This window comes from Podarcis melisellensis (assembly GCF_964234715.1).
Source record: "Podarcis melisellensis genome assembly, chromosome: Z".
Taxonomy (NCBI): Eukaryota; Metazoa; Chordata; class Lepidosauria; order Squamata; family Lacertidae; genus Podarcis; species Podarcis melisellensis.
The window spans coordinates 29,097,129-29,120,289 of record NC_138547.1 but is presented as its reverse complement, the minus strand read 5'-3'; the positions used below and the strand labels follow the sequence as shown (position 1 = coordinate 29,120,289).

At 44.0% G+C, this 23,161-nt stretch overlaps 1 protein-coding gene and 1 long non-coding RNA gene across 2 annotated transcripts in view; one reads left to right on the top strand and one right to left on the bottom strand.

The window, feature by feature from the left end:
* LOC309362065 overlaps positions 1 to 18,616 on the top strand; it is a 29,827-nt gene extending 11,211 nt beyond the window's left edge. The window contains exon 3 of the long non-coding RNA XR_014164762.1: positions 18,605 to 18,616. This is a non-coding gene — a long non-coding RNA (uncharacterized lncRNA). The remainder of the gene's footprint in view (positions 1 to 18,604) is intronic.
* Positions 1,180 to 8,272, bottom strand: LOC309362034 (uncharacterized protein). Its single transcript, XM_081897519.1, has 4 exons — positions 8,172 to 8,272; positions 4,050 to 4,273; positions 2,618 to 2,736; positions 1,180 to 1,420 (listed from the first exon to the last, which is right to left on the bottom strand). The coding sequence occupies exons 1-4, from the start codon at positions 8,243 to 8,245 to the stop codon at positions 1,259 to 1,261; spliced, it is 579 nt and encodes a 192-aa protein (XP_081753645.1). The 5' UTR covers positions 8,246 to 8,272; the 3' UTR covers positions 1,180 to 1,258.
* Positions 18,617 to 23,161: the final 4,545 nt, after the last annotated feature.

The window sequence follows — 23,161 nt, the reverse complement described above, 5'->3', positions numbered from 1 at the left end:
CTTCCTCCTCAGCCAGTTCCTGCCCCCCCCCCCCCGACTTGAAGGTAAAGGTAAAGTGACCCCTAACCATTAGGTCCAGTTGCGGACGACTCTGGGGTTGTGGCACTCATCTCGCTTTACTGGCCGAGGGAACTGGCGTACAGCTTCCGGGTCATGTGGCCAGCATGACTAAGCCACTTCTGGCGAAGCAGAGCAGCGCACGGAAACACCGTTTACCTTCCCGCCGGAGCAGTACCTATTTATCTACTTGCACTGTGTGCTTTCGAACTGCTAGGTTGGCAGGAGCAGGGACCAAGCAACAGGTTACAGAGCCAGACCAGGTTTCTGGTTCTGATGTTGGTGATTAGAGAACCACTGAACCTGAGGCTGGCTTTTGAGCTTCTAACTTCCGGTCACCTCTCATAATCTCCATCCCTTTTTGGGCCGCTAGAGCCTCTTAAAAGGCCATCTCATTGGCCTAAAAATAGCAGTATTTGATGATCTCCTGGAAAGGTTGTGTGGGTGGTACTCAGTTCCCTGAGATCAGGGGCAGGTACCAATGAATGTCTTGGCTTTAGTTATTGGGGGTGTAGCATCTGGTTCAGTGGGCTTCTCCTTGCTAACCTCAGGTTCAGTGGGACCCAGACCACCAGCTTGACTCCTTACTGGGTGACACTGTGGCCTCTGACTAAGTGTACTGCCACTTCTGGACTCCAGGGTCATGACACCTATGCTGTCTGGCTCCATCTATACTCTACATGTGTATTTGTACACAAACCCAAATGTTACAAAACACATTAAGTCTCCATTGATCTTTCCTTTCTAAGGAAGCCAAACATGGGCAAGCACTGCTGCTGGAAGTTCTAACTGCTCAAAGAAGGAGGGTGAGTATAGCACTATGGCTAATGGCAATAGATCCTGTCTTGTCCTTATACCACTGCTTGAACAAATCACAGTTCCTTGAGGTTAGATACATTTAGCTTAAAACCAGAAGTGGAAGCTTTCAAACCCCTTTTCTGGCACATGAAAGAAAAGAGGGGCATGTAGTATATGAGCCCAAAGTTCACGATGGCTTGTTCCTATAAGAGGAAACCATGATGTCCCAATACGTGTGAAGTTGGCTGGACTATTTCTGATTTGTGGTCACATTTTTCAGCAAATAATTATGAGTGTTGCCATACTGCTTGCTGGAGGACAACATTTTGGGTCTTTTTTGACTTTATTATCTAAGATGTAGTTGTGCAGCTCTTGCTTTTCTAGGTGGTCACTTGACTCCCAATCACTTTTCCTCATCAGTGAAGAGTGGACCACCTACAGGTACAGGCATAACCAGCATGCCCCCAATGCGAACATAATGACTTTTCAAAATTTCTTGTTTCTCATCCTTTATAAGAGCATCCATGGTGGTATCCTGTCTTCTTTCATCAACAGCGATGGAAACCTTAAAATTAACAACAGAAGAAAAGAGGCTGTGATACATTCTTACACCAAGATTTACTTACAGAAAACAAAAGCCAGCTGACCTTCCTACTCCTGCCTTCCCCATCTCCTTTTCCTTTTGTGACTACAGTGGTACCTCAGGTTAAGAACTTAATTCGTTCTGGAGGTCCGTTCTTAACCTGAAACTGTTCTTAACCTGAGGCACCACTTTAGCTAATCGCACCGTGCCACCGTCGTGTGATTTCTGTTCTCATCCTGAAGCAAAGTTCTTAACCCGAGGTACTATTTCTGGGTTAGCAGAGCCCGTAACCTGAAGCGTCTGTAACCCGAGGTAGCAATGTATGTTATTTTTATTGATTTGTAAGCCACTCTGGGCCCAATCATTAGCTCATGAATGTTAGGGTTAAATCCTGCTGTGTTGGCTGCATGCAGCACATGGAACTATTGTTGTCAGCCAACAAAGAATTGAACCACACCTTCCTGCTCATTAGCTGTCATTACCGATCAGTTGTCAGTTGGTTGACAAGAAGATGTAGTTTGCAAAAATTGAAACCCCTGGCAAGCCAAAATTGGCCCTGGGTGCCCCATTGTTGCAATAAATTATAACACATACATAACATAATTTTTTAACTTGTTTAAAACAAATACGTAATCCAATGCAAAATTTCATCTCACATCTGAAAATAAAACAGCTTTCTTCCTTGCTTCTGGTTTCTTATTTATCTGTGTCCCCTGCAGATCTCATACAAGGATGCTAAAACTCTGAAACAGGTGCAACTCCAAGGGTTTGAAAATTGTACTTATGTACCCTTCGAGGGTGGTGCTGTGGTCTAAACCACAGAGCCTAGGGCTTGCAGATCAGAAGGTCAGCAGTTTGAATCCCCATGACGGGGTGAGCTCCCATTGCTCAGTCCCTGCTCCTGCCAACCTAGCAGTTTGAAAGCATGCAGTGCAAGTAGATAAATAGGTTTCTGTGCGCTGCTCTGGTTTCGCCAGATGTGTCTTAGTCATGCTGGCCACATGACCCGGAAGCTGTACACCGGCTCCCTCAGCCAGTAAAGCGAGATGAGCGCCGCAACCCCAGAGTCGTCTGCGGCTGGACCTAATGGTCAGGGGTCCCTTTACCTTGATCCTTTGCAAATCTCTGATCCCACAAATTCACCACACAAATCTTGAACATATATCATTGTTCACTTACTTCAGTGAAAAACAATGGCTTTGTTTGTGGTCTTTGTAGAGGATGTGGAGGTTTTGGAAACAGAAGTTTGATCTTGATCAAGGACTTTGGAGGCAGCTCACCAAAAATGGAATCTAGGACTAAGAAATCATAGGAACATGACTAGGAAAATAAGTCTTTACAGATAGGTGAGCTCTATGAGGCTGTGCCTTGCTGGAGAAACTCCCCTCCCACTTCAAAGAAACCTGAATGTCATCAGAAGGCTGTTGGTTCAGGCTTGCAGAAGCTCTGAACAGGAACACACTTCTTTTGGAAAACACTACAACATTTAGTTGCAGCTTACGCCTGTTTTGTATAACAGCCATCTTGGTGGTCCCTCCTATCAGCAGAGCAAAGATATGTGGTCAGTCAATGTAGTGATTAATGAATACCTGGAGAGGAGTCTGCAAGCCTGCAGAAACATATTTATTTGAAATGACACAACCAGGATTGAACATAAATTTCCCTACATGATGTATGGAATGTTGAAAGCAGTGGTTCCCAATTGGTGGTCCGTAGACCCTGGGGGTCCATGCAACCCACACACAATTTTGGGTGCTGTGCTGTCACACAGATCATGTGATTTGCATGGCAGCGTGGCCTGGAAGACCACCACATAGATATCAACATTTTCAAAAGTAGAGGTCCATGGCTTGGCTTTTGAAAAACAGGGGGTCCACAGTACTTAGGTAATTGGGGACCACTGGTTTAGAACATGTTGAAGATTGGGGGAGGGAGGAAAATGAGGTTGAATGAAAATGGCTTGCTTTAGCATCTAAAACAAAGGTAGAGAAACTCAGGCCCCTTCAAGCCTCTCTATCAGGCCCATGAGATCCCCTAGGTCAAACACTTCATTGATCCACCCTCGTTGATCCACACTGAGTGCCTTTGCCTGGCTGAACTGTCATAATGCCTCTTGCTTGCCATGGATGGAGAATAGAGGGAGATCTGTGGGTGGTAGTGTATTAACCTCTGACTCTGAGACGGCTGAAATGTGCCCTGCTATGAATGTAGCAGACTGAGAATCTTTTGGCACGGCGTGGGCCCAAGCCAGCCCACCCATGCGACGAGGTGAGGCAGCTGCCTCAGGTGGGAGAAATGGAAGCAGCAGCACTCCTGCCAGCATCCTGCCCCACCACTGCCACAGAAGCAACCCAGGTAAGGGAGGCTTCTGTGGTGGCAGAGCGGCACAGCGTTCTGCTGCCCAACTTTACTACAAGTTTCCCCTGTCCCTATGAGCTAAGAGGTACTGGTGGCACAGCTCTGTGGAATGCTTCCCCTCTCACGAACTTGGTGAGAGGGGAGGTGTTGTGCTACCCAGCTTCACCACCAAGTGAGAAGGGAACTATGCAAAGTGCTTCTTGCAGGCCCCCAAGTCTGTCTATTGATGAACAGGTGGGATTGTGGAACATACATGCTTTCTGGGTCATTTGTTGTGGACTATCAGCTTCCTTGGATGTGTATTCTTCGGTGGCAGGCTGTTCCTCATCATTTCCATTGGGATGTTCTGAGCCAGAGTCCATTTCATCATCAACATACTCCTCTTTTTCACCACCTTCCGGGTCTTCATTCTTTTGTGTCTCTACTACATCACCCGCAAACTCTTCTGGTTTGGTTTCATAGAATTCATCATCATTGCTGGGGACAGAAGAAAAGGGGGGGGGGATCCCAAAATGTGAAAACATGACAATACATTTCTGCCTATAAATAGCCAACATCTTTTCTAGTCAAGAAAATATATTTTTTTCAATGTAAATATGATAATTATTGGTAGAATAATGGGATCCAGAAAAAGGAAATCTAAATCTAGAAATGCGACATATCCACTATTTAGAAATTCTTGCATGTGGCCAGCACTAGTGCTCTGTTTCACTTTTGCCTTGGGAGGAGGTATGACCAAATCTGTCTGTTTTGGTTTCTCTCAGTTTCTTATTTCCCCAGTTTTAAGGTCAGTTCTTCATAAGTTTGCAATGTTTTGTTTTTTTTAAGTCCTCATGAAAATTGATCATTTTAGTGTGGATTTCTCCTAATATACACATTCTTTTCTATCCCGTTTTGCCTAACATATACACTTTTACAAAACAATGTTCCTCAACACAACACTGTAGTCAGTTGGAGAACCGTATTGTAAAATTTGGAGTAGTGCTGATTTTGAAGGATGGATGAGTTTTGGTTGGTTATTATTTCAAAAAGGATGAATTAGGGAAAATGGAGTCTTAAATTTCTCTCCTGTCCTTTCTTGGGGGTAACCTATTAGACGGCACATGCCAGGGGTGGATGGGAACTGAGCCAATAGTGGGTTTGGCACTTTATTTTCTCTCTTTCTGTCACACTTTTTTCTTTTGCCCTCTCTCCCCATTTCCACTCCTTGAACCATAATGAAATTATAACAAAGGCCATATGAGCTCATCTCCACGATAACGTTTATTCTACTTTCACAAATCAGTTTAATGCATAGTTTATCTGTAATATCTGAATGAAGCAAAACTGGCAATGAATATATTACCTGAATTTCCAAACACACACATAGCTTTATGGATATATATATAAGGAAACAGAAGCACCACAGTAATATGGAACTTCTCTTTTCCTCGCTTGCTTATCTCCAGAGTTGTAAGCACTTCCCTTAAAGCATAAGGACTGGAGGATGGTAAATTAAATTTAACATCTTTATGCGCCCTCTTGCCCAGCTTGTTCAGAGTTTTGGGCTGGCTGTCATCAGCCCCAGACACATTGACCAGATGTTTGGAAGCTGTGGCTAGATGGCTCTGTGGGAGCTGGTTGAAGTTAAATCCTTCGAAGAGAGTTTTTCAGAAGCTGAACATCTGATTCAGCTGTCGGATATTGTTTCCGGAGCTCCTGCACCAATCAGAAGCTGCACCTTGGTTTTCAAACATTTCGGAAGTCAAACGGACTTCTGGAATGGATTAAGTCTGGCGCTTTTGTTTTTGCTATTTATTTTGCATTTTTGTTTTTGAGGCTTTTTTGGTTAATTTGTTTTTTTTGACTGTGTGGAACCCAGTTCAGCTATTGATTGATTGATTGATTGATTGATTGTGTGACTGCAGAAATGGATAAAAGCCACCTATCCAAACAATGACTATCATCAGTGCAGGTGAGGGGGGGAAAATCTTAATTTTTATCATCTATAATACTGTCTTATTTATTTTATAGTACAGTACATTGATTATTGCTTTCATTTTATGGATCAATGGCCTCATTATATAGTAAAATTCATGTTAAATTGCTGTTTTAGGGGTTGTTTTTAAAAGTCTGGAACGGACTGATCCATTTTCAATTACTTTCTATGGCAAAGTGCACCTTGGTTTTGGAACTCTTTGGTTTTGGAACAGACTTCTGGAATGTATTAAGTTTAAGAACCAAGGTACCACTGTAGTGCCAGTTCTGTTCACTGAAGGAGTTGAGTAGGCACATGTGGGGTAGTTGCTTGTTTACTTCAGACAAGCAATTCTGTCCTGAAAAGGACAAACATACTCTTAAAGGTAAAGGTAAAGGGACCCCTGACCATTAGGTCCAGTCGTGACCGACTCCGGGGTTGTGGTGCTCATCTCGCTTTATTGGCTGAGGGAGCCAGCGTACAGCTTCCGGGTCATGTGGCCAGTATGACTAAGCCACTTCTGGCAAACCAGAGCAGCGCATGGAAACGCTGTTTACCTTCCCGCTGGAGTGGTACCTATTTATCTACTTGCACTTTGATCGGCTTTTGAACTGCTAGGTGGGCAGGAGCTGGGACCGAGCAACGGGAGCTCACCCTGTCACGGGGATTCGAACCGCCGACCATCTGATCGGCAAGTCCTAGGCTCTGTGGTTTAACCCACAGCGCCACCCGTGTCCCAGGCATACTCTTAGAATGTACCTTTAACCAAGCTAGACTATTGCCTTTTGTAGTTCAGTGTTGTGTACTCTGACTGGCAGCGGTTGCCCAGCATCTCAGGCAGATAATCTTCCCATCACCTGCTACCAGATCATTTGGCCTAGACATGCAAAAGAGACTGAGCTACAATCTCGCATCTCTAGAAGCAAGCTTGTAATGGGTGGGGAAGCAAAATTATTTCTCTGAGGTAATGCTGCCTTTAAAGTTAAGCACTTTTAAAAAAGCATGGGTTTGAATGGAAGAGTTAATCATGTGCTTAAATATTTTCATTAGAATCAATGAGACTGAAAAGTGCTGGATTGGGTCCCATATGCACAGCAATCTCTATGTTCAGTAGTCTTTAAAAATGCTTTGGGGAAACTTGCTTCCTAGCATGAGCTGAAGCCAAAATTTTATGTGAAACTATGGAAGCAGGTGGCAAGCCATAGCCAGTGCCAGATTAACAAATAGGCAAAGTAGCCACTGACCTATGGCCCCCCACGCCTTTTAGGGTTCCTGTGACAACGGATCCAAATAATATTGACTTGATCTTGAAAGAATTTGGAAGAGAAACCCCTATTGACTCAGAAACCTACATCACTGTCAGGGGGTCCCTGATATTTTGACTGCCTGGGGGCCTCCAGAAGGTTCTCAGAACAATTCAGCTAATCATTCACCACCTCACAACTTATGGCCAATGTAGGATTGGCCATAAGTTGTGAGGTGGTGAATGATTAGCTGAATTGTTCTGATAATCGATACTTAGCAATAAGTGAAAATCAAGAGAGAGGATATGAACCGACTCAGACTCTGCATTCATAATCTGAGGTCCTTCTTCGTGTGCCTCCTCCACAAGAGGGTGGCAACACAGGAATGGGACTTTTCTGCAGTGGCTCCCAATTTGTGGAATGTTCTCCCCGGGGAGGTTCATCTGGCACCTTTGATATATATGGTTCCCAGTACGTTTCCCAGCACAATTCAAAGTGTTGGTGCTGACCTTTAAAGCCTAAACGGCCTTGGCCCAGTATACCTGAAGAAGTGACTCCACCTCCATCGTTCTGCCCAGACACTGGGGTCCAGCGCCAAGGGCCTTCTGGCGGTTCCCTCGCTGTGATAATCCAAGTTACAGGGAACCAGGCAGAGGGCCTTCTCGGTAGTGGCACCCACCTGTGGAACGTCCTCCCATCAGATGTCAAAGAGAAAAATAACTACCAAACTTTTAGAAGACATCTAAAGGCAGCCCTGTTTAGGGAAGCTTTTAATGTTTAATAGATTATTGTATTTTAGTGTTTTGTTGGAAGCCGCCCAGAGTGGCTGGGGAAACCCAGCCAGATGGGCAGGGTATAAATAATAAATTATGATTATGATTATGATTATGATTATTATATCTTTAGGCATCATGCAAAAACATTCCTTTTCATCCAGGCCATTGTCTGAATAATATTCTACTGTCTTTTAAATGTGTTTGTGGAAGGGATATGTTATTGTTTTGTTGTTTTAACTATTTATTTTTGCTTTTACCATGTATTTTTATATTGTGAACTGCTGCAAGATCTTATGGTGAAGGGCGGTAAATAAATCAAATAAATAAATCTAATAGTCACTTGTTAGGAATGTTTATGGGAGCTACTTGGGTATGAAGAGTTCTTGGTGAGTACTTGCCAATCTAGATGCTCCATTGATTTTTTCCCCTTCAGCTGGATGTTTTGGTCAGGAAGTTGCAAAGTACAAGTCATCAGTTTATCTGGTACATTATATTGTCACATCAGCTGATAGGACATTATGATGCAATGATTTCAGTGTTTCTTTTCAGCCTATCACTTGAATCTCTCTCAAACTGGCTAGACAAGTGTTTGGAGACCCCTTTGGGACAGAGATGACTTGGCCATGGTACTCCATCCTCTGGTAATTTCCCGGCAATTTGGTCTGTGTGGGGCTGCCCTCGAAGACTCGTAAACTTCTGACAGTCAGATTATGCACTAGTTAATTATATGTATGATATTAGTCAGGATAATCTATATGAATTCTCCACAATTCACTTGATGTAGGAACCCTCATTGTGGGTAAAGGTAAAGGACCCCTGGATGGTTAAGTCTAGTCAAAGGTGACTATGGGGTGTGGCGCTCATCTCTACTTTCAAGCCAAGGGAGCCAGCGTTGAAAGTAGGTCATGTGGCCAGCATGACTAAACTGTTTCTGGCACACGGAGGACCGTGATGGAAACCAGAGCGCACAGAAATGCCATTTAGCTTCCTGCCACAGTGGTACCTATTTATGTAATTGAGCTGGTGTGCTTTCGAACTGCTAGTTAGGCAGGAGCTGGGAAAGAGCAACAGGAGCTCACCCCGTCATGCAGATTTGCTGACCTTGCGATTGGCAAGCCCAAAAGGCTCAGTTGTTTAGACCACACCGCTGCCCGCATCCCTCATTGTGGAACACTGTGCCAAATAGACTGGTGCGGGGAGGGGGAAATGGTGAAGTAAGGGCCTTATCAGTAGGCACTTTGCTGAGTGTGGACCCATTCAAAGCTGGAGTCAACTCTGAACATAGCTCCTCAGTTAATTTATACCATTCTTTAAATGCATTGTGGCTTAATCACCCTCACCCCACCTCCCCCAAAATCCACAGAGTGGAAACATTAGAAAGGAAAGGAAAAAGAAGAGGAAGCAAGGATGCAAAAATTAAGAGAAATGTTAACATATGTGATCGACTAAACGACTAAACAACAACCTAACATATGTGATAAATTCACAAAGGAATTTACACTGTGTGCAGAGTACCTCTTCCTGGGCACAGTTGTTAGAATATGATAGTTTGAATTCCAAAGTCTTGCAAGGTGAGCCCCAAAAGTGTGATCATCACTTAGCAACGGAGCTGTGGCAAAGAATGCCTTGATCTCACTTGATTAGCACCTTGGAAAAGAAACAGCCTCATTGAAGAGGCAGTGTCATTGTCACTGCAAGGAACAACAGCTTTCCCCAAAGCTAGGAGAGCTCTTTCCATACAGTAGCAATAGTGTGCATGAGGACCAAAAAGCTCTATGGCCTGCCAGCCATTGTTATTAATTTCCTCCAAGCACCACACACATCTCCTCAAAAGAAGGAGGTTTGGCAAAGCTTTGGCCTGGTGTGTGTGTGGCCAATCCCACCTGGAGTGTTGCAGGAGTGGAGGATATGTACATGGGAATCTGCCTCATGTCATATCAGATGCAGGCAGTAGCCTACACCTATGTTTGGATGCTGGGCACCATTTTGAATCAAGGTGGCAGACTAAAATATGACATTGGTGTGACTTTGCCTATTTTTTGGTGCAACAGATTGAAAATCGGGTGGTGATAGATGCTTATGCCTGATATCCCTCATCAAGCTTTCTCCTTGTGTTTATTTTCAAGCCCTGGAGAACATGGGCCCAGGGTACCCCAAGGATTGCCGCAACCCTTATTTTCCAGCTCTTTCGCTGAGATCACTTGCAGGAATGTTTTTGGTCATTCCCTGAGTAGCTCGGGCTTGTTTGACAAAGTGTGTTCTCCATCACGGAGAGCACATGTTGCGGTTGGGGATTCCAAGACACCTTGCTGTTTCTGGGCAGATGGTTTGGCCAACTCGTAAGCAGGGGCCGGCTGTTACTGGGGAAATTTAGATGTTGGCATTTAGTGATTGACAGCCCTATTTGTTAAATACAAGGCACACAGCAACGGACGTCCTCTTTCGCTGCGTGCTTCGGATCACCCGCCCTCCCTTCCCTAATGTTAGGCTGTTTGCTTGACCTTGCTATTGCCTGTCATGGGGTCATCTGCTTTGGGGCAGGGACACAGTAGGAATTTTGCCATTTGGCTGATTAGTGTGTGCCACTTGGTTTTCGCCTACCGCATAGCAAATTGTCACAACTTGTAAGGTTTGCGGTTAGGCATTGGTCTGGAATTGGTTGCTGGAGGGGTATGGATTCGGCTGTGCCTGCCCCCCCCAAATGCTGCTGCTGGTGGAGGGGTATGGATTCGGCTCTGCCTGCCCCTCCAAAAGCTGCTGCTGAAGGGTTTTACCATTAAAGGAACCCAGGGGCTCCCCCATGCTTTTGTCCGAAACCCCCTGACAAGGGGCTAGAGCCACACAAGCCCCTGGGAGCGTGCTGGGGAGAGGTGAGGCATGGTTCCCAGTCCCGTCTCTCCCCCCAGGTGACTTACCCTTCCTGACTTCGTGGGGGGTGCGAATGTCAGAGCTGTCCCCGTGCGGGGGCAGTTAGTGCTACCAATGCCTAAGCAACCACTCACATTGCTGTATTTGAATAAAGTTGTGGCCAAAATTATGCCAAAAAAATTAAACAAAAATTAAGTGTCAATTGTGTTTTCCTTTGGGGTGTATTGGGGACCTCGACATGCAACAAGAACTTGAGGCTGCAGTGCCATTGGCCCAGTCCTGTGAAACACCCTACCAATGGAGATTCAGTGGCCACTTTCTGTGCCAACTTTTAAAAGCATGTTGAAAACTTTTCTATTCTGCCAGGCTTATGGAGGTTTGTTTTTAGTTTCTTTTTTGGTTTTAACTCTTTTTTTAATTACTTTTTATGATTTTATTGTTTGGAGATACACACATACACACACACACCAACAAACAAACAAACAAACAAACAAACCAAACAAACAAACAAACAATAAACTGCACTGGTGTGACATACCCTCCAACATTTCACTGATGAAAATAGGGACGGGCCATTCCATAATGATAATTTTACTATTTATACCCCATACATCTTATTGGGTTGCCCCAGAACTCTGAACAACTTCCATCATACATAAAAACACAATAAAACATTAAACATAAAAAAAATTCATTATACAGGATTGCCTTCAGATAGCTCGGGGGTGGGATAACTCCATCCCCTCCAACATTTCTCCAATGCAAATAGGGACATCCTAAAGAAAAGAAAGACATTCTGGGATCAAATCAGAAACAGGAATGGCTTCTCTAAATCAGGGACGTTCCTGGAAAATAGGGACACCTGGAGAGTCTGATGTGAATACATCTGTATGGACATCATATTCCAGTTTTGTGTGATTTCACTCTGTTTGTTGTCACAGATCCAAACTGCACTCACTGATTTGGGTGACTCTTAAGGTATTGCTCCCCAGCTCAACACAACGTTCCGAAGATGGTCTTCATCTGTATTTTGGACACCAGACACCATTTTGAATTAAGATGTTGAATCAAAATGTGACTTTGGTAAGACTTTGCCCAATTTGGTGTGATGATTACAAACAGGCTTTCCCAAATTGGAGGACAGAGTTTTTTGCATATGGTTTGCCACTGGATGAACTGAGGTCACATCAGCATGTGCCCATGTGCACAGCCCCCAAACCTCACAAATTGCACTCTCCATTTAAAACTGTAATAAAGTGCCATTTTGATAGATTAGATTAACAGCTGTTATTAGCAGCAATAATCTGCCATAATAACAAAAATAATGATAATTGTGGGTCTTGGAAGTGAAGAAAAAAAGCATTTTTTTATATATAAGCCATAAATACCTAAGAAAAATGTGCAAGCAAAGCACCCTCTCCTCCTCAGATCAATTGGGAGGCAATATTAAACCTTTCTTGGAAGATTTTCTTGCCACATTTTAATTACCTGTCCTGTTTGTTTATATTCAGTTACATTTTTCTGAAGATGCAAAGTTTTCTTTTTAAAAAAAAACCCAAACACCTTGGTATTTAGGAAAATCCAAAGCTGGGGTGATGCATGCTCAGGTGCTAATTTATTTGCATCAATTAATTCCAGGCCCCTGATGTAAACCAATTAGTATTCAACCCTTAATGGAGTCATTATCTGTCAGATTAGCTTTTCGAAATGCTTGTCACCGTTACAGGACTAGGCGGCAGAACTTTGCTAATAAAACTAGCAGAATTAATGGAGTGAACAGCAGAGATAATGACTTAATGTGGAACATACAGTATAGACGAGGGGACTGATCAATGGCATTCTCAAAATAAAGATGTCAGAGAAGTAGCTACAGTATTCTTAAAAAAAACAAAAGCAAAATTCAACAACACCAAAAACCAAGGGAGTGGGTGGGAATTGAACAATACTACTCGCACACATTCAAGAGGACATTATTGTCTTTGCAATGGTACAAAGCACAGTAAGTATATTTCCTCCTTTTGACCCTTATATCATGATTGCAGGGAGTCTTTTCCCAGACCTTCCTGGAGATGCTGGGGTTTGAACCTGCAGCCTTCTGCATGCAAAACAGATGCTCTACCACAGAGCCACATTTCCTTCCCTGATCTCCTTGGTGTAGATTTGACTCTCAGTGCCATTGGCTGCAGGCACCTATGAGTGTGTGCAATCAGCCCAAGACATGGTGTACATGGTGCTGGTCATGAGCTGGTCCTCCTGAGAGCTGATGTGAAGGGAATTGTTGGCATCCGTCTGCCTTGAGAGATAAGGGAGTGTACCTCTGGGGATGAAGTCAAACTGCTGGAGAATCACAGCACCCACTGTGGCTACAGAGACTAGTAACTCGCAGCTGCTGCCTTCTGTGTTGTTTTTGCTGCAATGACAGCACCAAAGTGACCTCTCTAGGGCCGAAGCCTGGGCAGTGTGTATGGAGATCCTGGGCTGCTCAGATGACAATACCTCCCTCTCAGCCTCACTGTCGTGATCCAAAGGAAAGCAGAGTCTGGCACCAGCTTGGCTGCAGGAGTTACTGGAAGGAGGCATATACGGTAAGATACCATCCAACCATCTTAAGGCCTCCACTCCAGATTTGTGTAGGGTTTAGTCCGTAGCCTTTTTCTCCTGAAGATATCCTGCTTTCACATAGGTTTCTGGGGCTCTCTGCTATGAAAATAATGGGCATTCCAACATAATGAAGCTTTGTCTCCTTCCAGAGTCATAGATTCACAAAAGGAATCTTTTTTTTAAAGGATTTTTAAAAGACAAAATAAAAAAAGAAATCCTGTTTTCACATTTTCCAAAATCAACGAGTGTCATTCCATCTCATAAATTAAAGAATTTAAACAATGCAGTCATCATCACACCAATCTGGTGTTGAATTAGAGAGGTTATACTTTCTCAGGAGCAAAAAAGTGTAAGTGTTGCCACTCCAGGGAGATTTTCGGTGCTGGGATCTCTTTTATTTTACCCATGGACTGCCATCTGTCCAGATTTTAATTTGCTCTGAACTAATTTTAAGATGTATTTTAATTAATTGATTGCCTGTTTTTATGTTCTTATGTTCTTGTATACTGTGTTAGTTTTATGTTGTTAGCCACCCCTGGCTGGGGAAGGCAGGGTACAAATAAAAATTTATTTATTTATTTATTATTATTATTATTATTATTATTATTATTATTATTATTATTATTTCATCCTCATCTTTGAGGAAATGTGATTTCTACTGAATTCAAATCTAAAAAAGAAATTCCTGTTCTCACTATGGAACAGTAACGATCCCCTCTTCTCCCTCAACAACTCCTCTCAAGATTCAGAATTTCCCCATAAATAATAAAGAAATTTGCTTCTTTGTTATCCCTCACCTCACTTCCGTTTACCTTCCCACTGGAGTGGTACCTATTTATCTACTTGCACTTTGACGTACTTTCGAACTGCTAGGTTGGCAGGAGCTGGGACCGAGCAATGGGAGCTCACCCTGTTGCAGGTATTCGAACCGCCGACCTTCTGATCGGCAAGCCTTAGCTCTGTGGTTCAGACCACAGCGCCACCCGCGTCCCAGACAAAAGTACATACATCCTCTCTATGATTTTCAGATCATAAAGTCATTTCTACATATCAGTTGAAGTCAAGAAAATGAGAAGCTGAACAAATCTGAAACTCAGTGGCATGCAGTGAAAATTTTCATAGGTTTGTGAGGGCGATTGGGGTTGTGCATGAGCATTGCATCTCTCTCCCTAAACCAGGCAGAAGCTTCCTGGGCTTTGGAAAGGAGGTGCCAGAGGATCATTTAGGGAATTAGCCACCAACCAGGGGACTAGCCCTAGTCCACTATCCACAAGCTACTGCTGAAACTGAGGTTTACCCATTGCTTGCTGCTACTGGTTCTTTTTGTTTTTTAAAGGAAGGAAAAACTGGCTTCTGAATTTGGGTGATTTGGAGCACACATGCACAAAGGAAGAAAATGCTCAACTGTTCCTCACCTGCCGTTTTCTTGCTCCAAATCACACCTTCCCTATAAGGCTCAAAATATGTGTTTCTAAAGGCAAATGTGAAAGAAAGAGAAAAGGCCACTGGGGTGATTCAAAACAGGAAGGCAGAGGACGGAAGGATGGCTTAAGCACCTCTTCCCTACCCACAACTTTTTGCTCCTCATAAAGGTAAAGTTACCCCTCCCCGTACGGGCCAGTCGTGTCCGACTCTAGGGTTGTGCGCCCATCTCACTCTAGAGGCCGGGAGCCAGCGCTCTCCACAGACACTTCCGGGTCATGTGGCCAGCGTGACGAAGCTGCTCTGGTGAGTCTGCACCAGCGCAGCACTCGGAAACGCCGTTTACCTTCTTGCCGGAGTGGTACCTATTTATCTATTTGCACTTAGGGGTGCTTTCGAACTGCTAGGTGGACAGGAGCTGGGACTGAAAGACGGGAGCTCACCCCGCCGCGGGGATTCGAACTGCCAACCATACAATCGGCAAGTCCTAGGCACTGAGGTTTTACCCACAGCGCCAGCTGCGTCCCTCCTCATAACCCCCCTCAAAATGTGCTTTCTTCCTCTTTCCAAAGGGCCATTGGGTTACAGTTACATGCATTTTCATGTAACACATATTTTGCAGCTTTCTTTTTGTTGTTTTCCAGTTATCTCCAGCTTCACTTCAGAGGCCAGGAGGGGGTGCTATTGGAATGCCATGTGCCTGGATTTTCTGCTAAGTCAGTTCCTTTTCTTTTTAAGTTACCTTGTAATTTTTATACTCACAATTAAATTTTGTGACTTGAGAAGCGGATGGCGACAGCTGCATTGCAAATGTGAATTTATGGTGTTTGGCTGCTATTTTTTTTTTAATAAGCAGTAATAAACGATTCAAAGTTTTGAGTTTATGAAAGATAATTTATGTTCTATTAGTATTAGTTGTTGGCATCCGTCTGTCTTGAGAGACAATGGAATGTGTCTTGGGGGGAGAAGTCAAACTGCAGGCGAATCACAGCACCTGCTATGGTTGCAGAGACCAGTAACTCGTAATTGCTGCCTCCCATGTTGCTTGTGCTCCATTAGCAGCACCAAAGTAACCTCTCTGGTTTGCAAGCCTAGGGAGTATGTATGGAAGTCCTGGGCTGCCCAGACAACAAGACACACACACCCTGGCCTGGTCTCACTAATATGGTCCAAAGAAAAGCAGAGCTATATGTTTGGCACCAGCTTGGCTGCAGGAGTTTCCAGAAGGAGACGTACAAGGTGCCACCCAACAGTCTTAGGGACTCCACTCCAGACGCGGGTGGTGCTGTGGGTTAAACCACAGAGCCTAGGACTTGCCGATCAGAAGGTCAGCAGTTCGACTCCCCGTGACGGGGTGAGCTCCCGTTGCTCGGTCCCTGCTCCTGCCAACCTAGCAGTTCAAAAGCTTGTCAAAGCGCAAGTAGATAAATAGGTATTGCTCCGGTGGGAAGGTAAACGGCGTTTTCGTGCGCTGCTCTGGTTCTCCAGAAGCAGCTTAGTCATGCTGGTAACATGACCCGGAAGCTGTATGCCAGCTCCCTTGGCCAATAAAGCGAGATGAGCACCGCAACCCCAGAGTCGGTCACGACTGGACCTAATGGTCAGGGGTACCTTTGCTTTTACTCCTTAGCCTTTTCTTCTCCCGATGATGTCCCATGAGGCAGCAGGTACAGATTCTTTCCTTGGGGTTTACTCCCAAAGCCTTTTTCATGATGAGTATAGCTGCAAGGCAGAGGAGGTTTAGAATCAGAGTTCTCCTAGATGGGCTTCCTTCCCAGGTTGACAAGCCCTATCTGCCCCTCCATAGCATGTGCAGAAACCACCTTCTTGACCACTGGACCCACTATTGGTTTCATCCACTCAATCCACCAGAACCTGTCTTTGCATGCAGGGGAAGTTGCTAACTCACTGAGGATTTGAGACCCATTGACTACCCACACCTGGTTTAGCTAGCTACTCAAAGCCGCTCCCAGGGTATGTGGCCACTGTCACGTGCTGACAGCTTCTAGTGTTATTAATTTTATTCTGGAACATGCTTGTAGGCCAGTAGGTTCAGGAAGGATATTTTGTTTCTCTCTTAAGTTCTTTGATTTCCCCTCTTACTCTTAAGAGGTGGTCAGCTATTGTATTCCTGGAGCCCAGTGATCTAGTAGCTAATGCTGCAGGAACTGGTTGTGTATTTTGCTGCAGAACCACATCTCTTCCAGAGTGGTCAGGCTCTAAAATAAAGCCACTTCTCTGTGTGTGGGTGTAGGGATCTGCCTTACATTGACTCAGTCTATTTGTTTACCTAAGTGGGCAGATAGATTTTAGCCCAATATTCTCTACTACTATGAGTGGTTGTGACTCCACAGGGTTTCAGCCAGAGAGAGGTGTTTTCAATTACCTGCCACCTGGGAAACTCAACTGAAGAAGCCAGGATCTGATCCTGGGACTTCCTGAATGCAAAGCATGAGCTATAGCATTGCCCCAATTTCAACTGTGGTCCATCAAGCTCACCATTGTCCAACAGATGTTGCTGGACTCCAACTTCCAGCAGCCTCAGCCAGCATGGCCACTGGTCAGGTATGAGGGGAGTTATAATCCAACCATATCCAAAAGGTCCTTATCTCTGGCCTGCACTGGTGGACAATGGTTCTCTAGGGCTTTAGAAAGGAGTCTTTTCCAGCCCTACCTGGATATGCCAGAGATTGAACCTCGGATGTTCTGCATGCAAAGCCGATGCTCTACCAAAGAGATACATCCCCTTTTTAATGGAATTGTGATGAACACATGAAGCTGCCTTATTCTGAGTCAGACTAAGGGCCCATACAGCTCAGCAATGTCTATGCTGACTGGCATTGGTTCTCCAGGCTTAGAAACAGCAGTTTTTTCCAGCCCTACTTGGAGATCCTTTTGCATGAAAAGAAGAAACTATGCTCATTCCTCTGAACATAGAAAAAAGCCTTGTTTTTAGGCAGACCAATGGCCCATCATCAGTATTGTCTACATTGACTGGCACCGTCTCTCTGGGGTTTCAGGCAGGTCATACTTGAAGATGCCCAGGAATCTAGAACCCTTTGCATGCAAAGAAAGTGTTCTGTCATAGGCGCCGACTCCATGGGGCTTGAGGGGGCCCGAGCCCCCTCAAAAATTCGTTTGGGGGATAATCTCCGGCGCCCCTCCAGCAGAGCGCCATCGCCGCCCCTCCCCCAGCCCAAAATGCACAGGGAGGGGCGGGCTGCATGCCTCCTGCCCTCCCTCCCGAGCAAAAGCTCCACCCAATTTCCTTTGGAGCTGATTAATAGGCGCAGCACGCTCTCCCCTATTCGCTCACGAGGAGGCGGCGCCACTTTATTTGCATATTCATGAGCTTATTTATTATTCATGAGCTTTCCCGGGCCCCCCCAATATTTTTTATAAGTCCGCGTCCCTGTGTTCTGTCCTTCCTCATGAAGGAATGCCCACCCAGCCCAGCATTCTCTACTCTGCTTGGCATTACTTCTCTATGGTCTCAGACACAAAGATCTATATATGCAAGAACAACTGTGGCATGTGTGTGTGTGTGTGTGTGTATATATATATGCAGAGTGGTATTCTTGCACTTCAGTGTGAAGGAACCAATTAATTATGTAGCATGTTGCTTTTGAAAATTGAGCAACTGGAACTGAATGTGTTGGGAAATGGAGTTGCCCTTTTTGAGTATGAGACCAGTTGGGTCTTGGGGAGGGGTCATGGCATGCAATGCACTCGAGGCGTGCCTCCCATAAATCACAACACTGGAGTGCCGAGTTTTGCGTTAATCCTTCCTTACGTGTAGAAGTGCTGTCTCTGCAGCTTGTGATAAGGCAGAGGAAATTAAATTGTTTTCCTGTGTGCATGGCACAGCAAGGTGCTTACGCAACTTTTTAATAAAACACCAGCGCTGCTATGGCGATGGTGGCGGCTAATTTAATGCCAGTTAGAATTTCTCCCCTTAAACTTGATTGCTTTCCAAACTATGCAGAGGCCTGAAATGTCCAGCTTTTTGATGCGCTGATACTTGTATGGCCAGTCAGTGAAGGAAGATTACGGAGAGGCAAAAAGCTATAACGCTCGCTCACTATACATGGAATGAGTGCAATTTAGAATGGGCCACAGCTTGTGTACTTTTAAAATTCCTGGAGGAGGGTGGGGGAAATAACCTGACTGTTGGTAAGAAACAATCAGGCACAATTAATCCTCAATTATGATTCAAATCTTCATGTCTATTTCAGTGCATTTGTTGAGCTCCTATATATGCAGGCTTTCCCCATTCACTTCAATGGCATGTAATTAAAAATTGGCCATCCATCCTCTGCTTGAAAACCTCCAATGAAGGAGCCCACAGCCTCCCGAGGGAGTCCCTTCTACTGTCTAACAGCTCTTACTTTTATGAAGTTCTTCCTGATGTTTAGTTGGAATCTCCATTTTTGAAATCATTGGTTTAGGTCCTACCCTCTGGAGCAGGTGAAAACCAGCTTGCTCCATTTTCCATGTGACAACCCTTCAGGTATGTGAAGCTGGCAATCACACCTCCTCTCAGTCTCCTCTGTATTAGGCTAAACATAACCAAATCCTTCAACTATTCCTCATAAGGCTTGGTTTCCAGACCCTTGATCATTCTGGTCATCCTCTGAACATTTTACCAACTTGACAATATCTGTCTTAAATTGTGGTGCCCAGAACTGGCCGCAATACTCCAGGTGAAAGAAGGAGCTAATCTGAAGCTACACCCTAAACACACTTTCAAGGTAATAAGCTCCACTGAGTACATTCAGTCTGTCTTTGAATAAACATAGGGATGGGGGAGAATTTAATTTCACTTCATATTTTATGGCAAACCTAACTGATTTTGTGTTTCCAAAACAAAATGTGAATCAAAACACAGCCATCCTTCAAAATTTGCACATTCATGAATTGTGCAATGCACTTCTCCAGTCAAGTGATCAGTATACATTGGTTAAAGCGTCCTTCAAAATGAACATATTGGTGAAAAGAATATACCATTATTTTAGGTATATTTTGGGTATATTACAAATGTATATTAGCAGAAATTTGCACTAAGATCTCCCCCCCCCCCATATTGTACAGAAGGGCTAGATGGCCCTCATGGTCCCTTCCAGCTCTAAGATTCTATGAAATCCTTGCTGAATAGGAGACATCATACAGTGGTGCCTTGGTTCTCAAACTTAATCCGTTCCGGAGGTACATTCCAAAACCAAAGCGTTCCAAAACCAAACCACACTTTCTCATGGAAAGTAATGCAAAATGAATTAATCCATTCCAGACCTTTAAAAACAACCCCTAAAACAGAAATTTAACATGAATTTTACTATCTAATGAGACCATTGATCCATAAAATGAAAGCAATAAACAATGTACTGTACTGTAAAATCAATAAAACAGTATTGAAGATGATAAAAATGAAAATGTAATTTTTTCTTACCTGCACTGATAATAGTCATTGTTTAGATGGGGGGGGGCAGGGTTCCCTTCCAGAATCACAATTGGTGAGTCCTCTCCTGCCATTCCTTCGCTTGCTTTTTTTACACCACTGACACCTGGTTCAGACCCGCTGATTCTTTTCCTCACCCAAAAACTTTCAATTGAGACTTGCTTTTGCCGATGTTTTAAAATTTGCCTAAAGTAAGACATAGCATTATCATTGAAAGTGTTAGTGGCATAACTTACAGCAGCTTTATCAGGGTGATATTTTTCAACAAAAGTTTGCACTTCAGTCCATTTTGCAAACATTTCTTTGATCACTGCAGTAGATACACGTTCTCTGCTCTGCTCCTCCAAATATATTTCCTCAGTTGCCCCCTGTTGCTGCTCCTTCAGATTGTTTCGAAGTTCTTCTGTGGTGAGCTCAGTTTTGTGGTCCTCCACTAACTCCGCATCATCACTACTCACTTCCAAGCCCATGGACTTTCCCATGGGCACAATTTCACCAACAATAGGTGAATCCTCTTCAACAACCTCACATACACGTTCTGGGACAGTTTCTGGGCACAGTGTCTTCCATGCTGACTTCAGTGTTCTCTGAGTCACATCCCTCCATGTTTTGTCTATGATATGTAAGCAATGTAGGATATTGAAATGATTCTTCGAGAACTCTCTGAGGGTTAGCTCGGTGTCCGAGGTCACCTCAAAGCACCTTTGGAACAATGCTTTAGTGTAAAGCTTCTTAAAATTAGATATGACCTGCTGGTCAATGGGCTGGATGAGAGAAGTCATGTTGGGGGGCAAGAACTTTACAATGATGAAGCCAAACTCTTCCAACAACTCGTCAACAACTCTTCCAACAACTCGTCAACAACTCGCCAATCCTGGAGGGTGACCTGGAACATTAGTCATAAGAAGCAGGCACTTCATTGGGAGATTTTTGTCTTGGAGGTATTTTTTCATACTTGACCCAAACACTTCATGAACCCACTCAATAAAAAATTGCCTTGCTACCCAGGCTGTGCTGTTTGTTCTCCACATCACATGCAATTTGCTTTTTATGACACTGTTTTTCTTAAATACCCTGGGGTTCTCAGAATGGTAGACTAGCAAAAGCTTCAACTTAAAATCTCCACTTGCATTCGCACAAAATAAAAGTGTCAGCCTTCCTTTCATGGCAATGCTTTCTCCTCCTTTGTTATGTAGATCCTCCATGGCGTTTTCTTCCAAAAGAGGCCTGATGAAAACTTGTTGGGGAACGAAGCCCTGAGACTCAACATAATCTTTAAATTCCAAAATGAATCGGTCAGTGTCTAATTTGTTGGCACTGGCAGCTTCACCATTTCTCATCACACTGTGTGTGCCACTTTTCCTCTTAAAATTATCAAACCACCCTCTACTTGCCTTGAAACTCTCACCCTCAGCACTTGCTCCAGGGGTCTTTCTGATGAGGTTGGCTTGCAAATGTAAAGCTTTTTCACAAACTATGCTCTCAGAAATGCTGTCACCTGCCAACTGTTTTTCAGTTATCCATATTAAAAGATTTTTTCCCCACTTCTTCAATTGTCTGTGTTCGCTGCTTTGTGAGTGTTTTAACACCTTTTGCAACACTGGCTCCTTTAATGGCATCCTTATTTCTTAAGATGGTACAAATTGTAGATTTGGCCATACCAAACTGCATTGCCAGATCACTTACATGGACCCCACTTTCATGCTTGGAAATAATTTGCTTCTTTACCTCTATTGTAGTTCTGTTTATGGTCCTCTTGGCTTTGCAGCTTTTATCCATTTCCGCAGTCACACAATCAATCAATCAGTAGCTGAACTGGGTTCCACACAGTCACAAAAAGAAATAAACCAAAAAGCCACAAAAAGAAAAACGCAAACAATAGCAAAAACAAAAGCACCAAATATAAGTTCCAAATATTACCTCCATGTTGCATGTATGCTCAGGACTCAACAGACGACAGCCCTCAGTGTAGCACTCAGAACAGAAGAGTGGCACTCAAATCCGAAGCGGAACACTCAAATTCAAAGTGTGGCACTCAGAACGGAAGTGTAACACTCAAATCCGAAGCGAAATACTCAAAACAGAAGCGTGGCACTCAGAACGGAAGTGCAACACTCAAATCCAAAGCGGAACACTCTAATCTGAAGTGAAACATTTAAAAAGAGCATGTTCGGCTTCTGGAAAAAATGTTTGTAAACCAGAACACTTACTTCTGGGTTTGCAGCATTTGGGTTCCAAGTTGTTTGAGAACTAAGCTGTTCAAAAACCAAGGTACCACTGTGTGTGTGTGTGTGTGTGTGTGTGTGAGAGAGAGAGAGAGAGAGAGAGAGAGAGAGAGAGAGAGAGAGAGAGAGAGAGAGAGAGAGAGAGAGAGATTTGGAAATGTATAAAACTGAATTTAAGATTGGAAAAATGAGAAGCTGAGAGAAACTGAAACTTACAGCTTTGCCCAGGCCTTGCTGTTTGCCACATGCTGTGCTCGTGGCAGAGATGATCTCTGAACCTTATACTTCCTGGCTAGTATCTTATCCACTCTCTTACAGAACAAACGTTGGCTACAGCTCATAGTTAACTTAACCTGAGCCCAGGTCTAGATGACCTGCAAAGCAGCATGTTGCAGAAATTTTAAAAAAGACTGCAAAGGAGCAAAGTACTGGAGGCAGTATACCTTTGATTACCAGTTGCTGTGAATCACAAGTGGGAAAAGTGCTGTTGTGCTCATGTCCTGTTTTGAGGCTTCCCAAAGGCATCTGGCTAAGCACTGTGAGAACAGGATGCTAGACTATGGCTCTTCCTTTGTTCTTGAGAACATAATATAAGAAGAGCCTGTTGCGTCAGGCCAGTGACCCATCTAGTCCAGCATCCTGTTCTCACAGTGGTCAATCCAGTGGCCTATGGGAAGCTCACAAGCAGGACCTGAGTACAACAGTATTATGTGAATATCATTTAAGTGTTGTCTTAGATGCTATGAAAAATTAATTTAGGGCTACTGGGACAGACAAACAAGAATGTTTGTTCCCCCATTTTTGGAAAGTACAAAAG